Below are 18,657 nucleotides of genomic sequence, written 5' to 3' on the forward strand. Positions count from 1 at the left end.
CAATGTGAAAATAATGGATAAAAAGATAATTTTAATATCCCTTCTATTTTTAATAATTTTATCAGTAAAAAAATAATTTTAACATATCATATATTAGAAGCCAAAGAAATATTCAAATTATCTTTTTGCTCAATAATTTCACGTCGATCCAACAACACATGATATAACATATTGTGCTTTCCATTAATATAATTGATGATGTTAAAGCAAATGCAATTATTTGTTTTACTTTCAAAATTATAGGAATCCAATATAAATTTTGATACTAATAGGTCCAAGTATAAGGAATAATATGTAATTAACCCGATACTTATGTCATAATATTATATCAAGGAAAGAAACAAAATGCCCATTGATTATTTACCACTCTATTTTATTAAGTTAAGATAGGTTTTTAGCATGATAAGCTATAATAGACAAGTAGACAACAGCATTTTTTATGATGATACTGAGTTTGCTCCTCTATTTGACACAAATATATGAACTGCTTCCAGAGTTCAAGCTCTCCCTTCTGCCAGAATATTATGATAAAGTTTGTCGATCTCTGACTGCACAATGCAAACATGTAAAGTTGAAGGTTAATCACCAGAAACAATTAGAAGAATGACTGGATTAAATGCACATGATCATGCAGTCACCAGAGCAGAAGCACAAGATTCCACACTGTTAGACCCTCTATTTGTTTACCTGATAGAACTTAAGCATCTGTGCTCTTTTTTTCTTCATGGTGGGAGTCACAAGATCCCTTTCAATGTCAAATGGTAGGGGATCCACAAGAATCCCTTTAATGTACTCGAAACCTCTCAGCTGCAGAGTAAGCAAATAAGCAAAAAAAAATATATGTTAAAATTTTGATTAGTATTCTATAAATTCCACCTGAAGTTGATTGAGAAGTAATTGCAAATACATTTACTTTTTGAACCCACTTTTTGATAGTTCACCATTTGAATTCTTATGTTCCACATTGTTCAAGTGTCCTTTAATACTGAAGTAAGATTATGCACCCTTTTTTTTTGACAAATAGGTGGCTGCATGATGATATGATCATTAAAAGAAACACAGAAGTGCCAATTGTGTAGGTTGGCTACCAGGGAGCCTTCACTGGCAAATACAGCTTCTTGGTAACATGGAATGCACAATGAGTTCTCAAGAAAAAGCTTCAACTCAAATCCAACACTAAATGGGTTAGGTTCATTAAAAATGGCACTGAAATAAAACTTTTAGAGAAAGAAGTTTAATCAAAAGACAGTAAGTAACATGCTGAACATTTTCAAAAGTTGAAATCCAAGATTGGCTCTTAATATTAAATGATAAAAAAAACCCACTGTGAGTAAAGAAGCCTTTCAATCCATGGAAGAAAGGAGCAGCAGTTTACCTTGTTGTTCTCAGCAACTGTCTTCAGCTCTTGAAGAATAAACTTATTTAAAACTTCAAGCTTACAGAGGTCACAGAATGATTCTTTATGGCCATTTTGCTCTGCCCATCTTTTGGCACTATCTTCGTGTGGTGTTACCACCGCTACAAGCATAGATCTAAAGCTGTCCCCATAAACCCAAATCTGAAATAAAACAATGCAGTTGTTAGAACATGAGAGGCATTGTGGACTATTTGAGTGACAGTGAAACTGACATCTTCAACAATTGGAGAAATTTTATATATCTTCTCCAAGTATTCAACTGCAACATATTCCCCTTGTGATAGTTTAAATATGTTCTTCTTTCTGTCTATAATCTTCAACACTCCATCAGGTCTCATCTCCCCAATATCCCCTGGAGAGAGCAAGAGATAAGACTAGAGTTGTCGCAGTGCTGTTTGTTCATTAGAATAACTTGCATTCATCTTCACCTGTATGAAACCACCCATCTACCATCACCTCTTTGGTCAGCTCAGGGTTTTTGTAGTACTCAGAGAAGAGTGTCTTCCCTCTTACACATATTTCGCCACGCGAAGGTGTTCCCAGCGGGTCGTAGTCCAGCTCTGGTGCTTCTTCAAGCCGCACCTCAGAGTATGTAGATGCAACACCAACAGTTCCAACCAACGACATATCATCAGGAAATCCGACGGTGCTGAGTCCGCATGTTTCGGTCAGACCTTAAACAACAGTAAATATCTGTTTACACTTCATGCAATGGACTCAGAATTATGGAATAAGATACTGACTTCCAAGGTTGTAATTGGCAAAACCATCCATTCTATTTTGAATCTGAAGTAGGCAAAACCATTTCAGCAGAACAATTTTGCAAAACCGAGACTTCATTGAATTAGTACTATGGCAATAGAGTTTGACTTGAAGGCAGTGAAATAAGGTTATTATCTGTCCATCGTATACACTTTTTCACCAGTTTTGTATTCAATCTACTTCACTATCAGATTTTGACCTCAAGTGTTTTGACTCAGCTGGTGCTTGAACATAAGGAATTTGCTATATTGGAAACACTGATATTTAACAACATACATAAACAAAGGTTTTAATGTCCATAAGAGGCAAATCTTATATGTTAAGCTGAAGGAAATCTTCTTTTCCAAGAATGGAGGCAAGCTGGAATGCATGACATAAGAATAAAAAACTTTTAACCACTGATGAAGAATCTGCTACTGTGGAACCCTTCAAAGAAGTGTGAATAGCAGTTAACTAGTGCTGCTAGATAAATTTAGGGCAATCTTTTCGTGTTTTACCAGGAATATAGCATAGCTCTGCAATGAATTAACAGTTTGATGTGATCAAGAATATTTCATGTAGCCAACTATTGCATAATACCTAGCAGTCACTGAAGAAAAAAGAAGATAATTGTTTAATGACAGACAAAGGAAGGACAAAATAGAAGATAGCAGAAACAACTTATTTAGCTGCAATTATCATTAAGCTAAATTCATAATATAGCTTTGATTCTAATAATTTGGTCAAATAAATGAACAGCATGTGCTTTACCGTAGCCTTGAGTAAGATAAGCACAACTAGTGACTCTCAAGAACTCCTCAATTTCAGGATTTAATGGAGCACCTCCAGATATTATAAGACGAACTCGGCCTCCCAGCCTAGCCTTCACCTAAAGTAACATCGATAACTCTAAGATCCGAATATGGAGATTGAAGAAAAACTTTCATGCAGCATGTGGTGTCAAGCTTCCAGCATAATTTCTTGACATGAATACAAAAAACGTGCTAAATTTCATGAGACAGAGACAATATATAACCTTTCGGAACGCCAACATGTCTGCAAATGGAGAAGCCGTCTTATGAGAATATCCTAACCTCATCCACCGTAGCTTACTGTTAATGAAACAAAAAGTGAACAATACATTGAATATAGCGAATTCTAATAAAAAATTGAAAGATATGTTCCAATTTACTGTTTGTATAAGGCATTGAAGATCATCCTTCTAAGTGGTCTGAGTTCTGATAATGCTTTCAGCACACCTGAAACCCAAAGCCATAGCTTTTGGAAACATGTAAATCAAAAGAATAAATTGAGAGCTGTACTGATGAAAAAGGTTGAGTGCCTTCATGAACTCTTTCGAAAACCCGAGGAACACCAGCAAAGAGAGTTGGCTTCAGCTCCATGAGGTCATCCCTCAAGGCATGAATGTCCTTGTCAATTGAAATTTTCATCACATCATTATCAACCGAAAGATAGCCATGGATCCAGAAAATGCAGCTGAATCTATCATGATAAGTAACCACAAAATTGCTTTCACTCTCACTGGCTGTATAAAAATATTTTGTCATACCCCTTGATAATAGCCAACGGAGGCCCCATTGTGGAAAAAATATTCTTCAATCATACGGTCAAGAATGTGAGCTAAGGGAAGAAAGGAGAGGTAGACATCATCCGTAGTCATCTAAAACATAAATCTCAAATCAGATATTTCAAGTCGGAATGCAATTTGAAAAAAACATGCTCATATACATTGAATTTCCTCAAAAGAGAAGGATTTATAGCCGAAAACAACAATACTTTAGATGGCATTCAATAAAATGGTCCTAAAAGAAACAATTGGCACAATTAACCATGTTAACACCGAGAAGAGAGCCAAGACATCACCTTGTCTTCAAATTCGTTCAGAAAGAGGTCAGCGCCCTTTACATATGTTGCATGGCTTTCATGAGTCAATACGACACCTTTAGGGTTGCCACTAGTTCCACTTGTGTACATTATTGTGCATATATTATGAGGTTGTGGGGGCAAAGGCTCTGATGGATATTCTTTTCCCTGAGAAAACAATACTACTTCTAAGTCAAAACCAAAAAAAAAAAACAAAACATGCTCAGTTGCAGTAGAGGATTTAAAGCATTGAAGCAGGACAGAACATCTGAGGTCTGAGCATACAGAAAATCTTAAAATTTATTACTGGTTATCAGTTGGAAATTGTCCATGATAAACTACAATCAGTGACACAAGGATGATCGCCATATTGATCTTCTCACCAACACCTCAGTGATCAAATAAGTGAATAACATCTTAGGAAACTAACCATCCGTAGTGTTTCATTCCAAGAGTATAATTTTATTCCAATGTCCGCAGCGGCATCATTTTGTTCCCCGGTGGTTGAACTAAATGAGACAATTGCTGTTATCATATCGAAAGCAACAGTAGATTAGTAAAAGGTACTAAAAAGGGTCTCTATATATCAAACGAGTTAAAATTGAAGCATACTCACATTTTATCAGACGAGCAGATTCACAGCTGGAGGACAAAATCTGCAAAATGAGTGATACATGTTGGTATTAGAAACTGTAATTGCCAGCTGATAGAGGAGGAGGACCCTTCAGATCTAAGTTAGAAAAAGATTATGTAAACTCTCACTTCTTTCATTTTCTTATCCTGGACAAAGACAAAATCAATTTCTGCATGCTTTAAAATGTAATCAATAGCTCCTGAACCTGTTAACAAAGAACAAACAACATTTGTAAAATAGATCCATACAACTTTAATCAGAACAGCACTGGCTAATAGAACACATGTCATTTTTCCAATTAGAATCCATGTGCACTTTCCACCTGAGGTAAAAGGGCTGAAATATAGATTTGTAATAATCGTTTCTATCAAAGCTACATGAATGTCGGATCTTCAAGCCCGAACGATACTGCAAAATAGACCTTATCGATTTGCTTACCTAGAGTGTCGTAGAGTGGGACACAGATTAAGCTGTATCCATTGCAAGCCTGTACAGTATCCCATCTTGGTTAGCATTAAGTTTATTCGGCAGACTAAAATGTCATTCTAACTTCACATAGGGAAAAGTTGGACAAACCTCCATCACCACTATCCACTGAGGACAGTTTGCTCCGTAGATCCCTATTCGTGAACCCTATGACAGAGTGATATATGGGCATCATGAACACCAATAACCAGGAGAAAGAATTATCAAATATTAAAAGAAAATGTCTGGCACTCAGGTTGAATCATTGAAATTAGTTCTTTGCTCACAGGTTTAGCACCCAGATGACATAAAGCAGAACCAACTTGCAGTACTTCCTCATATACTTCCTTGTAAGTTTTCCATAAATAAGGCCCTGCCTGTTAGAGAACAAATCATATCCATGCACAAACATGCATAAGTTATGGAGTAGAAGGAAGATTTACAAGAAGAGCCTTGAAACCAAGAATAACAAGCATAATTTACCTTCCCATTCTTGATCTCACGCCATCCAAGCATCCTATTATTTGGATACTTCTCTGCTGCTACCCTGAAGCACAATTATTCATGCACGAGAAGCAGAAATGTAAGTCGACTACATCAGAAGACATTAACCACAAAAACTAAAAGATCTTCACTGAAAAAAATCAATCCAAGCATCCAGGAATATATGCTTAAAAGGTGATTAGTATGAAAGCCCGAAGCCTCTGTTCAGGCTTCTTTATCGGCGGATACTTAGACTTCGGTCTTCTCAAAAACTTCAACGATCGACAAAGCCGTAGTGGAGTTTACAAGACTTAAGTATTCAACTCAAATAACTACAATTGTGTTCAGCTGTTAATGGCATTAACAGGATCTCAAAGTAAACATATACACTAAAGGACATTAAAGAACTTTCTTAAAGCATCAACGAACCCTAACATGTTTTGTGCAGCATCTGACTCTTAGTTTTTCTCAGAGTACCTGAACACATCCCATGAGGTGGCCATGTCAGGGTCGAGCGGTGGAAACCCGTTCTTGGCTAATGAATTCCGGTACACCGGTCCGACCGATGGCTTCCCATCTTCCCCTGCTCTTCCGCTCTCCACTTTGACAGTATGATTTGCCATGATCCTGCAGTCAGTCGTCAGCCTAACCAAGAAGAAACAGCCAGACGTACGTATATCACTTCCGGCTAACTTGAAAGTAAGAGAAAATACAATCTAATAAACCGATGAAGCGCCAATCCGTCTTGTCTACAGCTGCAATTTTCACTTTCGTACTTGCAATCATCGGTGGTCAGTGCAAAAGGCAAAACAATGTTAACTAGACAAAAGAACAATCCGACAATCCTAACAAAACAGACAACGTGAGGCGTAAAGAGATGGGCTCATTCACACACGAAAAAGAAGCCAGCGAACTAATCATTTCGGTCCAAGAAACATGATGTGCAACGAGGCAACCTGCGAAAGCACCGGCGAGATGTACGTGACCCACCTAGATAGGTGCGTCTGAGGTGCTCGTAGATCACCAAAAGAGGACTTCTGAAGCCAAAGCTGAGTTGAGCTTGGTGTAGAACACAGGCAGGCGCACGCGCACACACACACACACAACCAAATTGCTCCTCGACGTAGGAGAACAAGTGGAGCAGTGACCAAAACGACGTCCAGTATTAATTCAAATCTGCCTGCCTTCCCCCGTTTCACTCAGCAATGAATTCCAGCAACCAACTTCCCATTAAAGAGACGGTCCAACGCAACCCGACCAAGAGGTGCAGTCAGGAAACAGTTTGGTGGCACTGTACATGGTTTTAAGGCTAACCCGACCAATGAACGAGTATACATGTATCGATCCAATACTAATGTACCAATCTGAACTTAAATCCTAAATAGAACATGATAAATTGATATGTATTAGTGTCTCAAATAAAAAGAAAGAAGAAAGAGAGAATGAAGAAATAAAAGGAGACAATTAGGAAGGAGAAAGGAGAAAAAGAAAAAAAAAGAAGAAAATGATGGTGGAGGAAAAGAGGAGGATAAGGAACCATAGACAACGACGGTGAAATAGGCAGTGAACGACAATAATAAAGAGGTAGGTAGCGAATGACGATATCAGGAAGGTAAGCAGTAATGATCATAGTAGCTTGGGAGTTACTCCGCGCACTCTGCAGCACATCGAGAAGTGGACCTGAACGTGCCTCTAGAACCAACGATTCTAGTTGATCAAACAAGGATAAATAAATAAAAAGAAAAGTTCCAACTAAGATTTGATCCAAAACATTACACTTGGAGTTTGAAGTGAAAACCACTACACCATAATTATTACATTTATGCCTTAATTATTTTTTTGATTTTTTTCAATCCATTTGGAGTCAAATCCAAATAGATGGTTATGATTTGGTCACGATTTTAGGGGGATGGAACTAAAATCAAACCATTCGAACTAAAAAAGTTCGAAATTATGAAACCGTTAATCGATTCTAGTTTTACCTGATTCAATTCATGGTTTGAATCAAACCATGGTTACTCTACCGAAAGAGGGCTCGCATTCGCAAACCCTAATTGAAGACTGCTAGAATATTCTTTATTTTTCTAATGGGTCAAATCGAAGCACCTGAAATGAATGGTGATTGATTAGTGCCATTTTCTAATGAGTCACTAAACCCAACCAAATTTTCACAGAATAAGTAGAACATGATTCTTAGATGATTGATACTATTTATTATTTTAAATTTTTTATGATAATTAATGATCGAATGTAATCTGATCAACTTCTACTAGACCGACCAAAACTTCAATAAAACTACTGGGACATAATCATTCCAAGATGATTAGTATCACTTTTATTAAAAAAAATTTAATATTTTTATAATAATTAATTATTAAATTAAAAAATTTTAGATATGTTTCATGATAAGTGTAACTCAATTTAATTTTAAATATAATTTAATTAACTTTCACTAAGCTAACTCAAACTTTCACCAAACTATCTGACCAAAATTTTAAGATTGTAACATAATTTTCATTTTTATAATAAAATTTTATAATAATTAATTAGCAAATTTTAAAAAAATAAATAGATTCCATGACTGAGTTTAACTTACTTCAATTTGGAATATAGCTTGATGATTTTTAAGTAAATCGATCTAAATTTTTAAAAAATTATTATGATATGATTTTTAAGATGATTAGTATGATTTTTGATAATTTTATGATGATTAATTATCAAATTTTAAGATTTTTAAAATAAAAATAGTGTATATTTTTTTCTGGTAGAATACCTTATAATAAATCATCCTCCAACTATAGACTTCAACCCTCGTGGTGCAGTGCGTAGTGGGACCTATTCATTGCTATAAACCTATTTCTCCTTTGGTTGCTGGAAATATGACCTGTTCATTCCTTCAGTACCGATGCATGCTTTGGTGGATTCTTCCTCTCTCTTTCTTGGGGGAAGGAAAAAGCAGGGCACTGTCATTCTTTTGTTGCTGGCGATATGCGCAAGGCTGTCGAACTATTCATGCATCTCATCTTCCCCGAGAACAGAATGCCTTTCTAGCTTTCTGGAATGGGTTGTGATGCATCGATGAGTCTTGTTATCCTCTCAGGATAATTTTGAAACGGTGCCTTTCAAGTCACAACTGCAATGTATAAAGAGTCGGCATTATTTCCGCAGAAATTTAGTAATGAAAAAGAACGCGAGAAAGCGACATCTGAACAATTTCTCTGTAACTGAAGTTAATGCCTCCCTGCGCTGTTTCCTTCCACCTAAAAGTCTCTGGAAAATATGCCGTGTACATCCGCAGCATAATTCATCGACATGGTTGTCCTGCAACATAAAAGACTGATATGAATGCTCTTAGAATTAAATTTCATCGGACATTGAAATAGTGATTAATATTAAAGTCATAGGAAACCCCACATTGAAATAGATTCCTTGAGATTTATAATCTACATAGATTTTTTTTTCCCTTATTACAAGATGAGATTTTTTTACCACCTAAGCTAACAAAGACCTCCACTTAAAAAAAGTGAAAACAGATCAAATATTACGAAAAAAAAATCATATCTTATCAACTATCAACCAGTGGATATACATATGAATTAAAATGGGAGATGGGCGTCCTCTCCTACCTCACGGAAATACTTGTTCAAAACAAGCACTTATATGCTGGTAGAACATAAAAAAGTAACTACTCCGTCATTTTCTTAATGTTTGAAGTTACCACTTTTACTGTGAGCTATGTCAAGAGAGCCTTCAACAATTGGCTCCACCTGAGCAGAAACTAATCAAGAATTACCATCTTTCAACTAGTGAACAAAAAATCCATAAGTAGAAAATTTGACGAGAAAGGTATATTACTTTCCATCGTATTATTTCTCATCAGAAGAACCTTATTAGGATCATTTTTGATGGAAAATACTTGCAGAATTACTCCCGATAAATGATGTACAGATTATGTAGAAAGAGACTCAAGTCAGTTTCCAAACTATAGGGTCAAGACAGATCGTGTATAAGCCCTCCTCATAAATGGAATCTTTAATATTCACTGCTTTAACTTGAGGGACAGTATTATTTTAATCCTCACGTACCTGACATATACATGCATGTTCCTCCATACTGCTTGTCAGAGAGTCAGTCAGCTAATTGAAAGGAGAATTTAATGGAGGGAACCAGGCTACTTGTATGTATGAGCCTTTTGCGTCACCATAGGAGAAATCAATCTGGTTTCAAATTAACCTATCAACAATGATATTAACTTCAAGATACAGTAACAGAGAACCAGTACTTGAGTGGATATTTTGTGCTACCAATATCTTATAAAAGTTACTAATTACATGAAATAGAAACAACATGAGGACTATATACAAGGACTTTGGTCAAGTATACAAAGTAAGAAATCTAATTTTAATTAATTGTTTTTGAAAAGAAGGTAACATACTTGGAATTTGTCTTCTGGAAGATCCTTATGCCTCAGTGTGGTGGGCTCAATTCGAAGGAGAACTCCAGTTTCCTAAACTCTCCAGCCAGAAATTTCAGGAGTAGGCCTGATGTGTGAAGGAGCCACAGTTCCATCATCTGTTTGTGGATTATCCTGCTGCACAAGGAATCCTTCCCAATTGACTTAAGTACAGTTGATGTGAATCATGGTACTGAAAAAACCTTCTGAAATTATTACTTCAACTAATCAAAAAGGGAACATGTTTCGGTCTTAAGAATCATAGAATTGAGGTTTTTTAATGATAAACCTGCATACTTGTATGAAAATCGTACAGGTATGGCAGATAGAACTTATACTAGCAATATGCGGATAAACTCAAAAATACTAATATTGATGCTTCATGACCCTCCCAAGTTTGCATGCTTAACCTAAAATCAGAACAGTGTTCCACATAGTGCACCCACCAAGAACATTCTTTTTTCTCCATGTACTCTTAAAACAAACTGGCAATCAACCTTTTTTTGTTAACAAGAACAGCGGAACGCCAAGCAACATCGGAATTTAGTTTGAGATGGGCAACTTCATCACACCGTGTCCCTGGTAATCCTTGCAATCCAAATCCCGATCAAGATTGATGACATTCTCAAGCATCTCAGTTGAATCAATTTTTTTTTATGTCGCAAACATGAAAATAATCATTCTTTTTTCTCCATAGACTCTTAAAACGAGCTGATTGCCATTAAATATTCAATCAAAGACAAAAGTTGAAGATCTCCATTTCTATAATATCAGAAAAGAAGTCTTTTGACGGTGAAACTGTTTTGCGACCTGGAAACTGGCCCATTCCCATCTCTGAAATCTTGCTTTTGACGTTGGAATTATTTGTCATCCGGGTCCAACTCATAGATTGCTTGTCAATTGTTTTCCGTATCAAAGGTTGGATGCACAACCATTGTCTCACAACCAGATGAGTCTTCATAACCTAAATAAACAAAAGAATCCACTATAGCATTTTTCTTGTTTTGACAATAGCATTCTGTAATCTCTTGAAGAGAAAGAAATTGATAGAAACACCTTTGTTTCCACAATTCTTATAAACCCACGCAAAAATAGCTCGAGATACCATTTCTCTGATTTTGGATTCCTATTTTTCTCAAGATTGCACAATTTCTAACCTCTAAATTGTCAAACAATCCAAAAACCCACTGTCTGTGCTCTACAAGTAAAGCTAAAGAAGTGGATAGATGAGAAGCCCATAAATCCGATCAGAAACATTTCAACAAACCCAAGAAGAGAGAGAGAGAGGGGAGGAGGAGGAGGAGGCGTTAAGACGAACGATACGAGTGAAAAATCAACAAATAGGGGAAAAAAGAAAGGGGGTAAGCGATCCAAGTACCAGCGGTTCGGGAAGAATCCATTCCCCAAGCCCTGTGCTGCTGAGCCCCGAACTCCATCATCTCCCGGTTGCCGGGGAAGCAGGCCCGATCCACCGAGGGTCTCCGGAGGGGATGAGATCTGTCGGTGCCATCGGCTTGGGCTTGGGCTTGGGCTTGGAGTGGACGCCCAAGAGCCAGGGTTTCAGCCTTGGGCGGGAAACGAGGGGCCCCGGGGGTTTTTTTACAGGGAACATGACGAAGGCAATTCTAGAACCTTCGGCTTTGCGTGAGGAGGAGACGCATGTATCTATATCGAGCTGGCGACGCCGACGAGCGACCTGGTGAAGGAGATGGATTCTGGGATGAGGACCATCCTCCTCGAACCCTATCGCGTAGCTTCAACCACTGCTGCCGCCGCCGCAGCCGTCGCCAAGAGTAATAAGAGGGAAACTGGCGACGAGGAGCACACTCCGCGGCGGGATGAGCCCTTGCGGACCAAGTACTTCAATGGCCGCCGGCGTGGATTTGCCGTCTCACGCCGACGCATCAAAATCCTTCCTAACTACGGCCGCCGGCTGCATTTGTTGTTTATCTCATTTCACATCTGCCATTCAAATATAACAAGTCTAACATGTTTCACATGGAGGCTTAGCCGCTCGAGAAGAATCTCTCGTTAGTGTGACATGTGCCGCATCAAAATTATATTGCAATATAACGACATACATGCTCATTTCCCGTCTCTACTTTTCTTTCGTCATCTCTAATGCGTTTTTAACGATGTGTTCGAACTTGTTCATCTTCCATTCAGAACTGACAGCTTGAGAACAAAAGAAATCATCAGATTCAATGCAGGAATTGGTCCTGATTCTTATGAAATGTCCCCGTCAACCTGTCAGTAAACCTGCATATGGAGATCAACTTCACGTGACTGAAAGAAAACATTCAAGCTGATCTAATTATATCTTCGGGAAGAGAGTTTTATGCCAACGGCAGGGGCAGAATCAGTGTCTTTGTCTCTCTCTCTCTCTCTCTCTCTCTCTCTCTCTTACATATATATATATATGTATATATATATGTAAGAGAGAGAGAGAGAAGTGTTAAAAAGGTTGAGAGCTGAAGGAAATGACAGCCTTTCATGCAGAGATGAAAGCGAGTACTTAATTGTTTTCCAGCGAGTCATGCAGAGCGCTTTCATCATTTTTATCTCTTTACTGTGTTGGCGTAAGTCTCACTGATGCCAAGGGCTTCAAACATGAAGGATGATTCTTCTTGTTCTGTTGTCTTTCCCCACCAACTCTCTCTCTCTCTCTCTCTCTCTACCATTACCTCCATCTTCTTCTCATTCTTGCGTCAAACAGAACAGTACCTCGTCACTGTATCGACTACGTATGATATGATGATAAAAGAGATCAACAGCAGCAGAAGCATTGCCTCTCCAGCCCTTCTTTGACCGGTCTTCTCTCCTCCCTCTTTGAAGACCGTGTTGACGTCGCCATGGCCATCATCAGTGTCTACCCTTGTGCTCGACGAGCGCCCACGCCCTCCCGCTTCCCCATGGAGCATTCATCAAAGCTCATTAAATACCCGTCCCAGCCTACGTGTGCGTCGTCGTCTCCACTCGAGTCGTTCTAACTTCAAAGAGAAAGATGATACCGATGTTCTTCGTGGTGCACGAACTCTCATGTGAGTCTTTGTGCTTAGTTCCACCTTGTCTCCAAATATAATAGTAATAACGTGAATGTGAAGGCACTCGTGTGACATGCACCTGCCTTCTCCGCCACACATACTACCACACAGCTATATAATAGCCATCTACGAGTTCATGTCTTCTTCCCCATCTCTTCAAGCCAACTTGTAGAGTTATTTTTGTTTTCTTAGCCAATCTTCCCTCTCCCTCCCTTCACGATCTGTCTTGCTTCACTCTGCTCCCTCTACAGCGCTGTCCCCGTGGTAGGTAGGCTTTCGAGTTGAGGCAGTACATGTAAAATGGCATCTTCATTATCTTCTTTCTTTGCAGGCCTAGCTTTAGGTTTGGAGAATGGAGGACAAGGATCTCGGTCACTTTCTATGGCTTACCTCTGATAACGACTTGGTAAGGAGAAGAGAAAGGATATACTAATACTCTTCAGTTCTGCATCTCATGTTCCTTCTTTTACTTGCAGGATACCTATTCCAAGTCCGTTGTGATGGGAGGACTCGTCGTTGTTTCTGTCATCACCAGCATCCACTTGCTTGGCTACACCAGACATGGATGCAATATTTCGTGTTACTAGTCTCGAAATGGTGCTATCTGTACTGAGCTTTTCACTTCTTTGCATGTTGTTCTCTTTTTCATGTTGTTATCTCTTCCCTTGCAAGTCTTCTTGACCTTGTAAGACCTTTTCTTGACCTTGTAAGGCCTCATTCCTCGATCTCCACCCTCGTCCCCGACGGTCTTTGGTTCCCTCTCTTCTCGCTTCCCACTTGCCCTCCTCTCCCGTCTATCCCTCTTGAGCCGTTTACGTGTGACTGTGCTCGTGGTTGCAATGTTGTTTCGCCTGCTTCTTTCGTCTCACATGTTGATGATGATGGATGATTGACCGCTCGAGTCTGTCACAACGTATGAAAAGTCTTGGAACATCATCTGCACTCTTTCATGTGTGGTAGCTTTCACTGTTCCAACTGGCATATGTATGTACGTATATATGTATCACTTTGGGTTTAAGTTCTTTTGGTGTGTTCTAAAATGGTGCTGGAGCCTGTAAGAAAACAAAGATAAACTCCATAAAATTTGATGTCGATGAGCTCGCATGGGTTTGCATGCAGTCACTGAATTTGATGCCGAGATCGCTCTGAATCTCGAGCGATCCACCTCGGTTTCTGCGACACGCGAGGAAATCACAAAACAAGCCATGGGTTTTAGCAGCGCTGAGATTGGCAGCGTCCAGGAAAAAGATATAGCAGGGTTTGTCATCTCAGATGACAAGATGGTGAGATAACAGACCCATCGAGGACGATGACGGTGACGATGATGGCTCAGAATCCATGGGAGTAACATCTGATCAAGGAAAGCCTTCATAGGATGACGATGATGCCTTTGGCACACATTCATCATGAGGTCACCATCATAGGTGAGGACTTCTCTGCTGAAGGACGAAGGCGTCGTTTCATGTATTTGGATTCCTCGAGCATCCAATGCTGCGCTCTTCCTGTCTGCTTTACACTTCTAGATGACAGCAGTTATGCTTATAATAATAACAATAATTCCTAATAATCTAATTATTTGGTGTATATTTATTTTTACTATCCATTTGTTGGTCACATACTATGGCTGCAATTAATTAATTAATTAATCATGCAACGTTTTTCCAACTCTTTTCTATTTAATTGGGATTTTATAGGTCAATTTTGTAAAGAATATGTTGGGAAAGTGATATTATTCTACGTGTCTCTATCATGATCTTTTTATCAAATTTTAGAATAATCTTATCACGATATAAATATTACAATCTTATGAAATAATAGATAAAAAGTAATTCGGATCCTATACGAGAATAAACTTTCCTTCGAAATGGAGGCTAGAAATATAGCCCAAATCAACCTATTTATAAAGCTTCTTTAATTATTAATAATTGATATGAATATTATTTTGAGTGAGATTCGAGAAATGCGATCTTATCGATGCATGCTAAATATGTTATGTCAATTATAAAACATAATGAAAAAAACCTATACAACATCAAAAATGATATATTCTTTCATTAAACTAAAGATTACACGAATAACACTATGTAAAATAGTCTTCTGATGCAAGTTTTAGATGTTTATGAATACGTATTAGCTTAGGCTTTACTAGGCATACTCTCGACGTATTGTTTTACAATAAGTGAGAAATAATATACGTATAGAATAATTTTTTGTGATAATACTTCAAACACAAGTTAGGTCAAATCAATTTTACCAAGTCAAAATGATTATTAAATAATTGTATTGATAATAATATTAAATTTAATTATGCTAGATTTTGGGTTTATGGTTTGAAATCAAGTGGGTGGATATGAAATATGAAGATCTTGCAAATCTAGTGTAATGCACATATTAGAAGTAGTTGGAGATATGGCTAGAGATTCATCCTATATGGAGAGGAGGTCCCTATACATATGTAAATAATTTGTAAGTGTTACAAATCGTAATCCGAATTCATCTCGTAAACTAAACAATTGGAATGCGAATTGGGGAATTCTAAACCTAGTATAAAGTGGTCAAAAGTTGCATCTATGTAATCGTAGGTGTACATGGGAAATCTATCGACTTGTCACCCACCCCAACATTACATGCGATCGATGATTGAGGGGATCAGATCATGGCACTAAGTGGGCCGACGTGGCTAAACGGGGAATTAAGCACGAGGGAATACGACTCCGCGGTTGACCACCATGTGCGCAAAAGACCCTACTTTGACCGACGCCGACGGGCCCCGCGGCGTTGACGCACGTCAGAGACCGCGGGCGACCGGCTTGTGCGCGTCGGTGGTCCTCCTCGCGACCTGAAGCGCGGGTGCAGAAGTGGGTGCGTGCGCCAAAGGTACCCACGAACGGGACTGCTGAATTATATTCAGGTGTTTTTTAATGCAATTAAGGAAAACAAATAACCAAATAATATTCTGATTTTATAGGTAAATAATTAATCTAGCCGTATAAATATTTCTTATTCAATTACCTTTATATTTGATGACTAGTATTCTAAGATTACTGAAGTTAATATCCCATAAAGACAAAAGATCTTAGCAAAAATAGAGTCCTCATAAAAGAATAAAATATCAAAAATTAGATTTGGTTCTTTTATATTTCATGAGGATAAAAAATCTTAGTAAAAAAAAAGTCCTCGTAAAAGAATAAAATATTAAAATTAGATTTGGTTCTTTTATATCCCGCGAGAACAAAAAATCTTAATAAAAAAAGAGTTCTTGTAAAAAAATAAAATATTAAAATTAGATTTAGTTCTTTTATAAGTCGTATGTATTCTTATATTTTAGTGGGAGGAGAGTAAAATATGAAGAATATTTTGATTGACTATCCTCTATAAAAATGACGAGAGAAAAATATAAATTGTTTAAGATATATATGATAGTATAAACAAGGAGATTTTTATTTAACTGAAATATATTCGTAGATGTAAATGAGAATTATCGAACCATGTTAATATTATATCGACATTCTAGTATGTTATTTATTTATTGATATATGATATTTTCTTGTGAATAAATATTTTTAATAAAATATAAAAATATGAATTATCATTAATCAGTTTATGAAGGAGGTATTAAAAATAAATTTTCACTATTGGAGAAGTGAAAAGGGGGAATTTCTCACATCAAATATATATTAGTAAGAGAGAAAAAAAAAAAAGAGTTCCCACGTAATGGTTAAGATATCATCTTGCGTGGGTCATCTCTTCCATTGATGCAAGCATCGATTAAGGTGCTGTTTCGAGATGTGTTTATGGTTAGAGCACTATAGGTGTTTCCCAAAGAATAAAAAGTACATGAATGTATGATGACACAGTTCTAAGTTGTAAGGAAGAAGGAATGGTTGGAAATGCACACATAAGTGGCCAACTATAATGAGACAGTGAAACAAATGGGACCTCCACTAGTGGAATTCAACATCTATCTATCACTCTAATCCACCATCTTATAGGAGATATTATATTATGTGTTGATGTAATCACATAGAGGTTAAGGATAATTTTATTTTATTTTTGTAAGTGAAGTTCATGTCATGTTAAACCCAAAGAATGAGAATTGTAATTTTATTATTTTTCTCAAGCAAAAATAATATGTAATCTAATCCTCCTTTTTCTTCACAGTTGTAAGTCTTTTAAGGTTATCATGTGGTTTGGCTTCACAGTACAGACTCTTGTTCTTCTCTCTTCCTCCTCTTTCTAAAGCTGTTGCTGCAGCCATATGTCTTCCGCACTCCACAGGTCGTCTCCCCACACGCTGTGGTCGAAGTCAGGCAACCCCAGGTCAGTGTTGCCGGACTCCGACCACCATCCGGGGAGTTCACCCTCGCCACTCTGCGTGGCGGCGGCGGCGGCGGCGGGGAAGGTGTCGAAGACCGGAGGCGCCGGTGGGAACTCTGCTCCGAACGACGAACTGGGGGTGCTCGACTCCTCTGGGCTCGGCTTCATCACCAGCTCGACTTCCGCGGCCGGGCCCGCCGGAGCCGTGGTCGAGACGCCGGAGGCCGCCCGGATCCGCTCCACGAGGCGAGGCATCCACACGTATGTCATGGCGTCCTTGAACTGCTTGCTGTTGACGTCGCACCGGAGCTGCTTCGCGTGCTTCTGCACCCTCGTCCGCCAGTAGTTCTTGATCTCGTTGTCGGTCCTCCCGGGCAAGTACTGCGCGATCTTGGACCACCTGCGACAGATGACTCTTCATCATTCATCGTCGGCAAAGCTCGTCGCGCCAAGGAGGGGATTTATACATGGTGAGACTGGCTTACCGGTTTCCCCAGCGAGTGTGGAGTTGCAGGATGAGGAGCTGCTCCTCCGGGGTGATGTTGCCCCGCCGGACGTCGGGACGAAGATAGTTGAGCCATCGAAGCCGGCAGCTCTTCCCTGTTCTTCTCAGCCCTGAACAGTAATTTGCAGCGAGGGAGAGAGAGTTAGATCTGTCGCCATCATCAGGAACAGTCTCAGAGATGTTCATAGCGGATGAGCTACGTACCCGAGCAACGGGCGAGAGAATTCCATCGCCCCTCGCCGTGAGCCGCCACATAGTTCATCAGAACGAGGTCTTCCTCCGCGGTCCACGGCCCCCTTCTCAGGTCCACCTCCTCCTCGCTCTGGGCCATGAAGGAGCCGCAAGTCCTGCCATGGAACTCCATCGATTCCTCCAACTTCCTGTGACTGTTCTTCCGTGAAGCACACAAGAGAAGGGAAGAGAGAGTTGGATGTGTACATGACCACTTTTGGTAGCAGACTCGAGCTTTATATAGAGGGATGGAGTGGAAGAGATATGGATTGGCTTAAGCTCTTTAAAGCCTAAAGTGGTGGCTTTTCATCATCATCCGTCATCCAACAGCGTACACGACCTTTGAACTTTGACTTCTCAGCCTTTCCTCTCTGTTTCTTTTCCATGTGGCCATGTCCTCCTTAGACTTCCATGGCTCTCAAGTGGGTAACCCTGCAACACTGCTGTGACTTCATATGGCAAGTTGGATTCTCTCAGGAAAGA

At 38.9% G+C, this 18,657-nt stretch overlaps 2 protein-coding genes and 2 long non-coding RNA genes across 14 annotated transcripts; 1 reads left to right on the plus strand and 3 right to left on the minus strand.

The window, feature by feature from the left end:
• Positions 1–352: 352 nt before the first annotated feature.
• Positions 353–6,850, minus strand: LOC135586632 (long chain acyl-CoA synthetase 1-like). 6 transcript variants are annotated; one of them, XM_065078705.1, is made up of 20 exons: positions 6,615–6,850; positions 6,102–6,269; positions 5,625–5,688; positions 5,429–5,518; positions 5,253–5,309; positions 5,115–5,163; positions 4,805–4,881; positions 4,659–4,698; positions 4,473–4,567; positions 4,043–4,210; positions 3,729–3,839; positions 3,501–3,588; positions 3,351–3,417; positions 3,195–3,270; positions 2,930–3,047; positions 1,846–2,091; positions 1,630–1,769; positions 1,376–1,558; positions 688–807; positions 353–548 (listed from the first exon to the last, which is right to left on the minus strand). In XM_065078705.1, the coding sequence occupies exons 2-20, from the start codon at positions 6,245–6,247 to the stop codon at positions 498–500; spliced, it is 1,986 nt and encodes a 661-aa protein (XP_064934777.1). In that variant the 5' UTR covers positions 6,248–6,269; positions 6,615–6,850; the 3' UTR covers positions 353–497. The 6 variants fall into 6 exon arrangements, with proteins under 6 accessions (XP_064934777.1, XP_064934778.1, XP_064934776.1 ...); XM_065078706.1 differs by having other exon boundaries at positions 6,581–6,850; XM_065078704.1 differs by having other exon boundaries at positions 6,102–6,251; positions 6,581–6,848.
• Positions 6,851–8,210: 1,360 nt separating this feature from the next.
• On the minus strand, positions 8,211–11,834 carry LOC135587375 (uncharacterized). Of its 6 annotated transcripts, none has more exons than XR_010475857.1 (5): positions 11,456–11,832; positions 10,060–11,041; positions 9,710–9,857; positions 8,850–8,945; positions 8,211–8,757 (listed from the first exon to the last, which is right to left on the minus strand). It is a non-coding gene; the product is annotated as an uncharacterized LOC135587375 (long non-coding RNA). The 6 variants fall into 6 exon arrangements; XR_010475860.1 differs by lacking the exon at positions 8,211–8,757 and having other exon boundaries at positions 8,766–8,945; positions 10,060–10,212; positions 10,888–11,041; positions 11,456–11,827; XR_010475858.1 differs by lacking the exon at positions 8,211–8,757 and having other exon boundaries at positions 8,766–8,945; positions 10,060–10,215; positions 10,888–11,041; positions 11,456–11,827.
• Positions 11,835–13,275: 1,441 nt separating this feature from the next.
• On the plus strand, positions 13,276–14,139 carry LOC135588954 (uncharacterized). The gene is made up of 3 exons (XR_010476545.1): positions 13,276–13,385; positions 13,453–13,527; positions 13,598–14,139. It is a non-coding gene; the product is annotated as an uncharacterized LOC135588954 (long non-coding RNA).
• A 2,953-nt stretch (positions 14,140–17,092) lies between these two features.
• On the minus strand, positions 17,093–18,377 carry LOC135588955 (transcription factor MYB2-like). Its single transcript, XM_065081284.1, has 3 exons — positions 18,148–18,377; positions 17,924–18,053; positions 17,093–17,838 (listed from the first exon to the last, which is right to left on the minus strand). The coding sequence occupies exons 1-3, from the start codon at positions 18,305–18,307 to the stop codon at positions 17,358–17,360; spliced, it is 771 nt and encodes a 256-aa protein (XP_064937356.1). The 5' UTR covers positions 18,308–18,377; the 3' UTR covers positions 17,093–17,357.
• Positions 18,378–18,657: the final 280 nt, after the last annotated feature.

Source organism: Musa acuminata, chromosome BXJ1-8 (assembly GCF_036884655.1).
Source record: "Musa acuminata AAA Group cultivar baxijiao chromosome BXJ1-8, Cavendish_Baxijiao_AAA, whole genome shotgun sequence".
In the NCBI taxonomy this organism is placed as follows: Eukaryota; Viridiplantae; Streptophyta; class Magnoliopsida; order Zingiberales; family Musaceae; genus Musa; species Musa acuminata.

What these genes read in the sequence shown, in the direction of transcription:
- LOC135586632 (XM_065078705.1), bottom strand. Translation starts at nt 6,247, where the DNA reads ATGGCAAATCATACTGTCAAAGTGGAGAGCGGAAGAGCAGGGGAAGAT. An exon ending in ACCTCATGGGATGTGTTCAG is followed by an intron (nt 5,689 to 6,101) that starts GTACTCTGAGAA and finishes ATTGTGCTTCAG; the next exon opens with GGTAGCAGCAGAGAAGTATC. An exon ending in TTCAATGCCTTATACAAACA is followed by an intron (nt 3,271 to 3,350) that starts GTAAATTGGAAC and finishes TTTCATTAACAG; the next exon opens with TAAGCTACGGTGGATGAGGT.
- LOC135588955 (XM_065081284.1), bottom strand. Translation starts at nt 18,307, where the DNA reads ATGGAGTTCCATGGCAGGACTTGCGGCTCCTTCATGGCCCAGAGCGAG. An exon ending in TTCTCTCGCCCGTTGCTCGG is followed by an intron (nt 18,054 to 18,147) that starts GTACGTAGCTCA and finishes ATTACTGTTCAG; the next exon opens with GGCTGAGAAGAACAGGGAAG. An exon ending in CACACTCGCTGGGGAAACCG is followed by an intron (nt 17,839 to 17,923) that starts GTAAGCCAGTCT and finishes CATCTGTCGCAG; the next exon opens with GTGGTCCAAGATCGCGCAGT.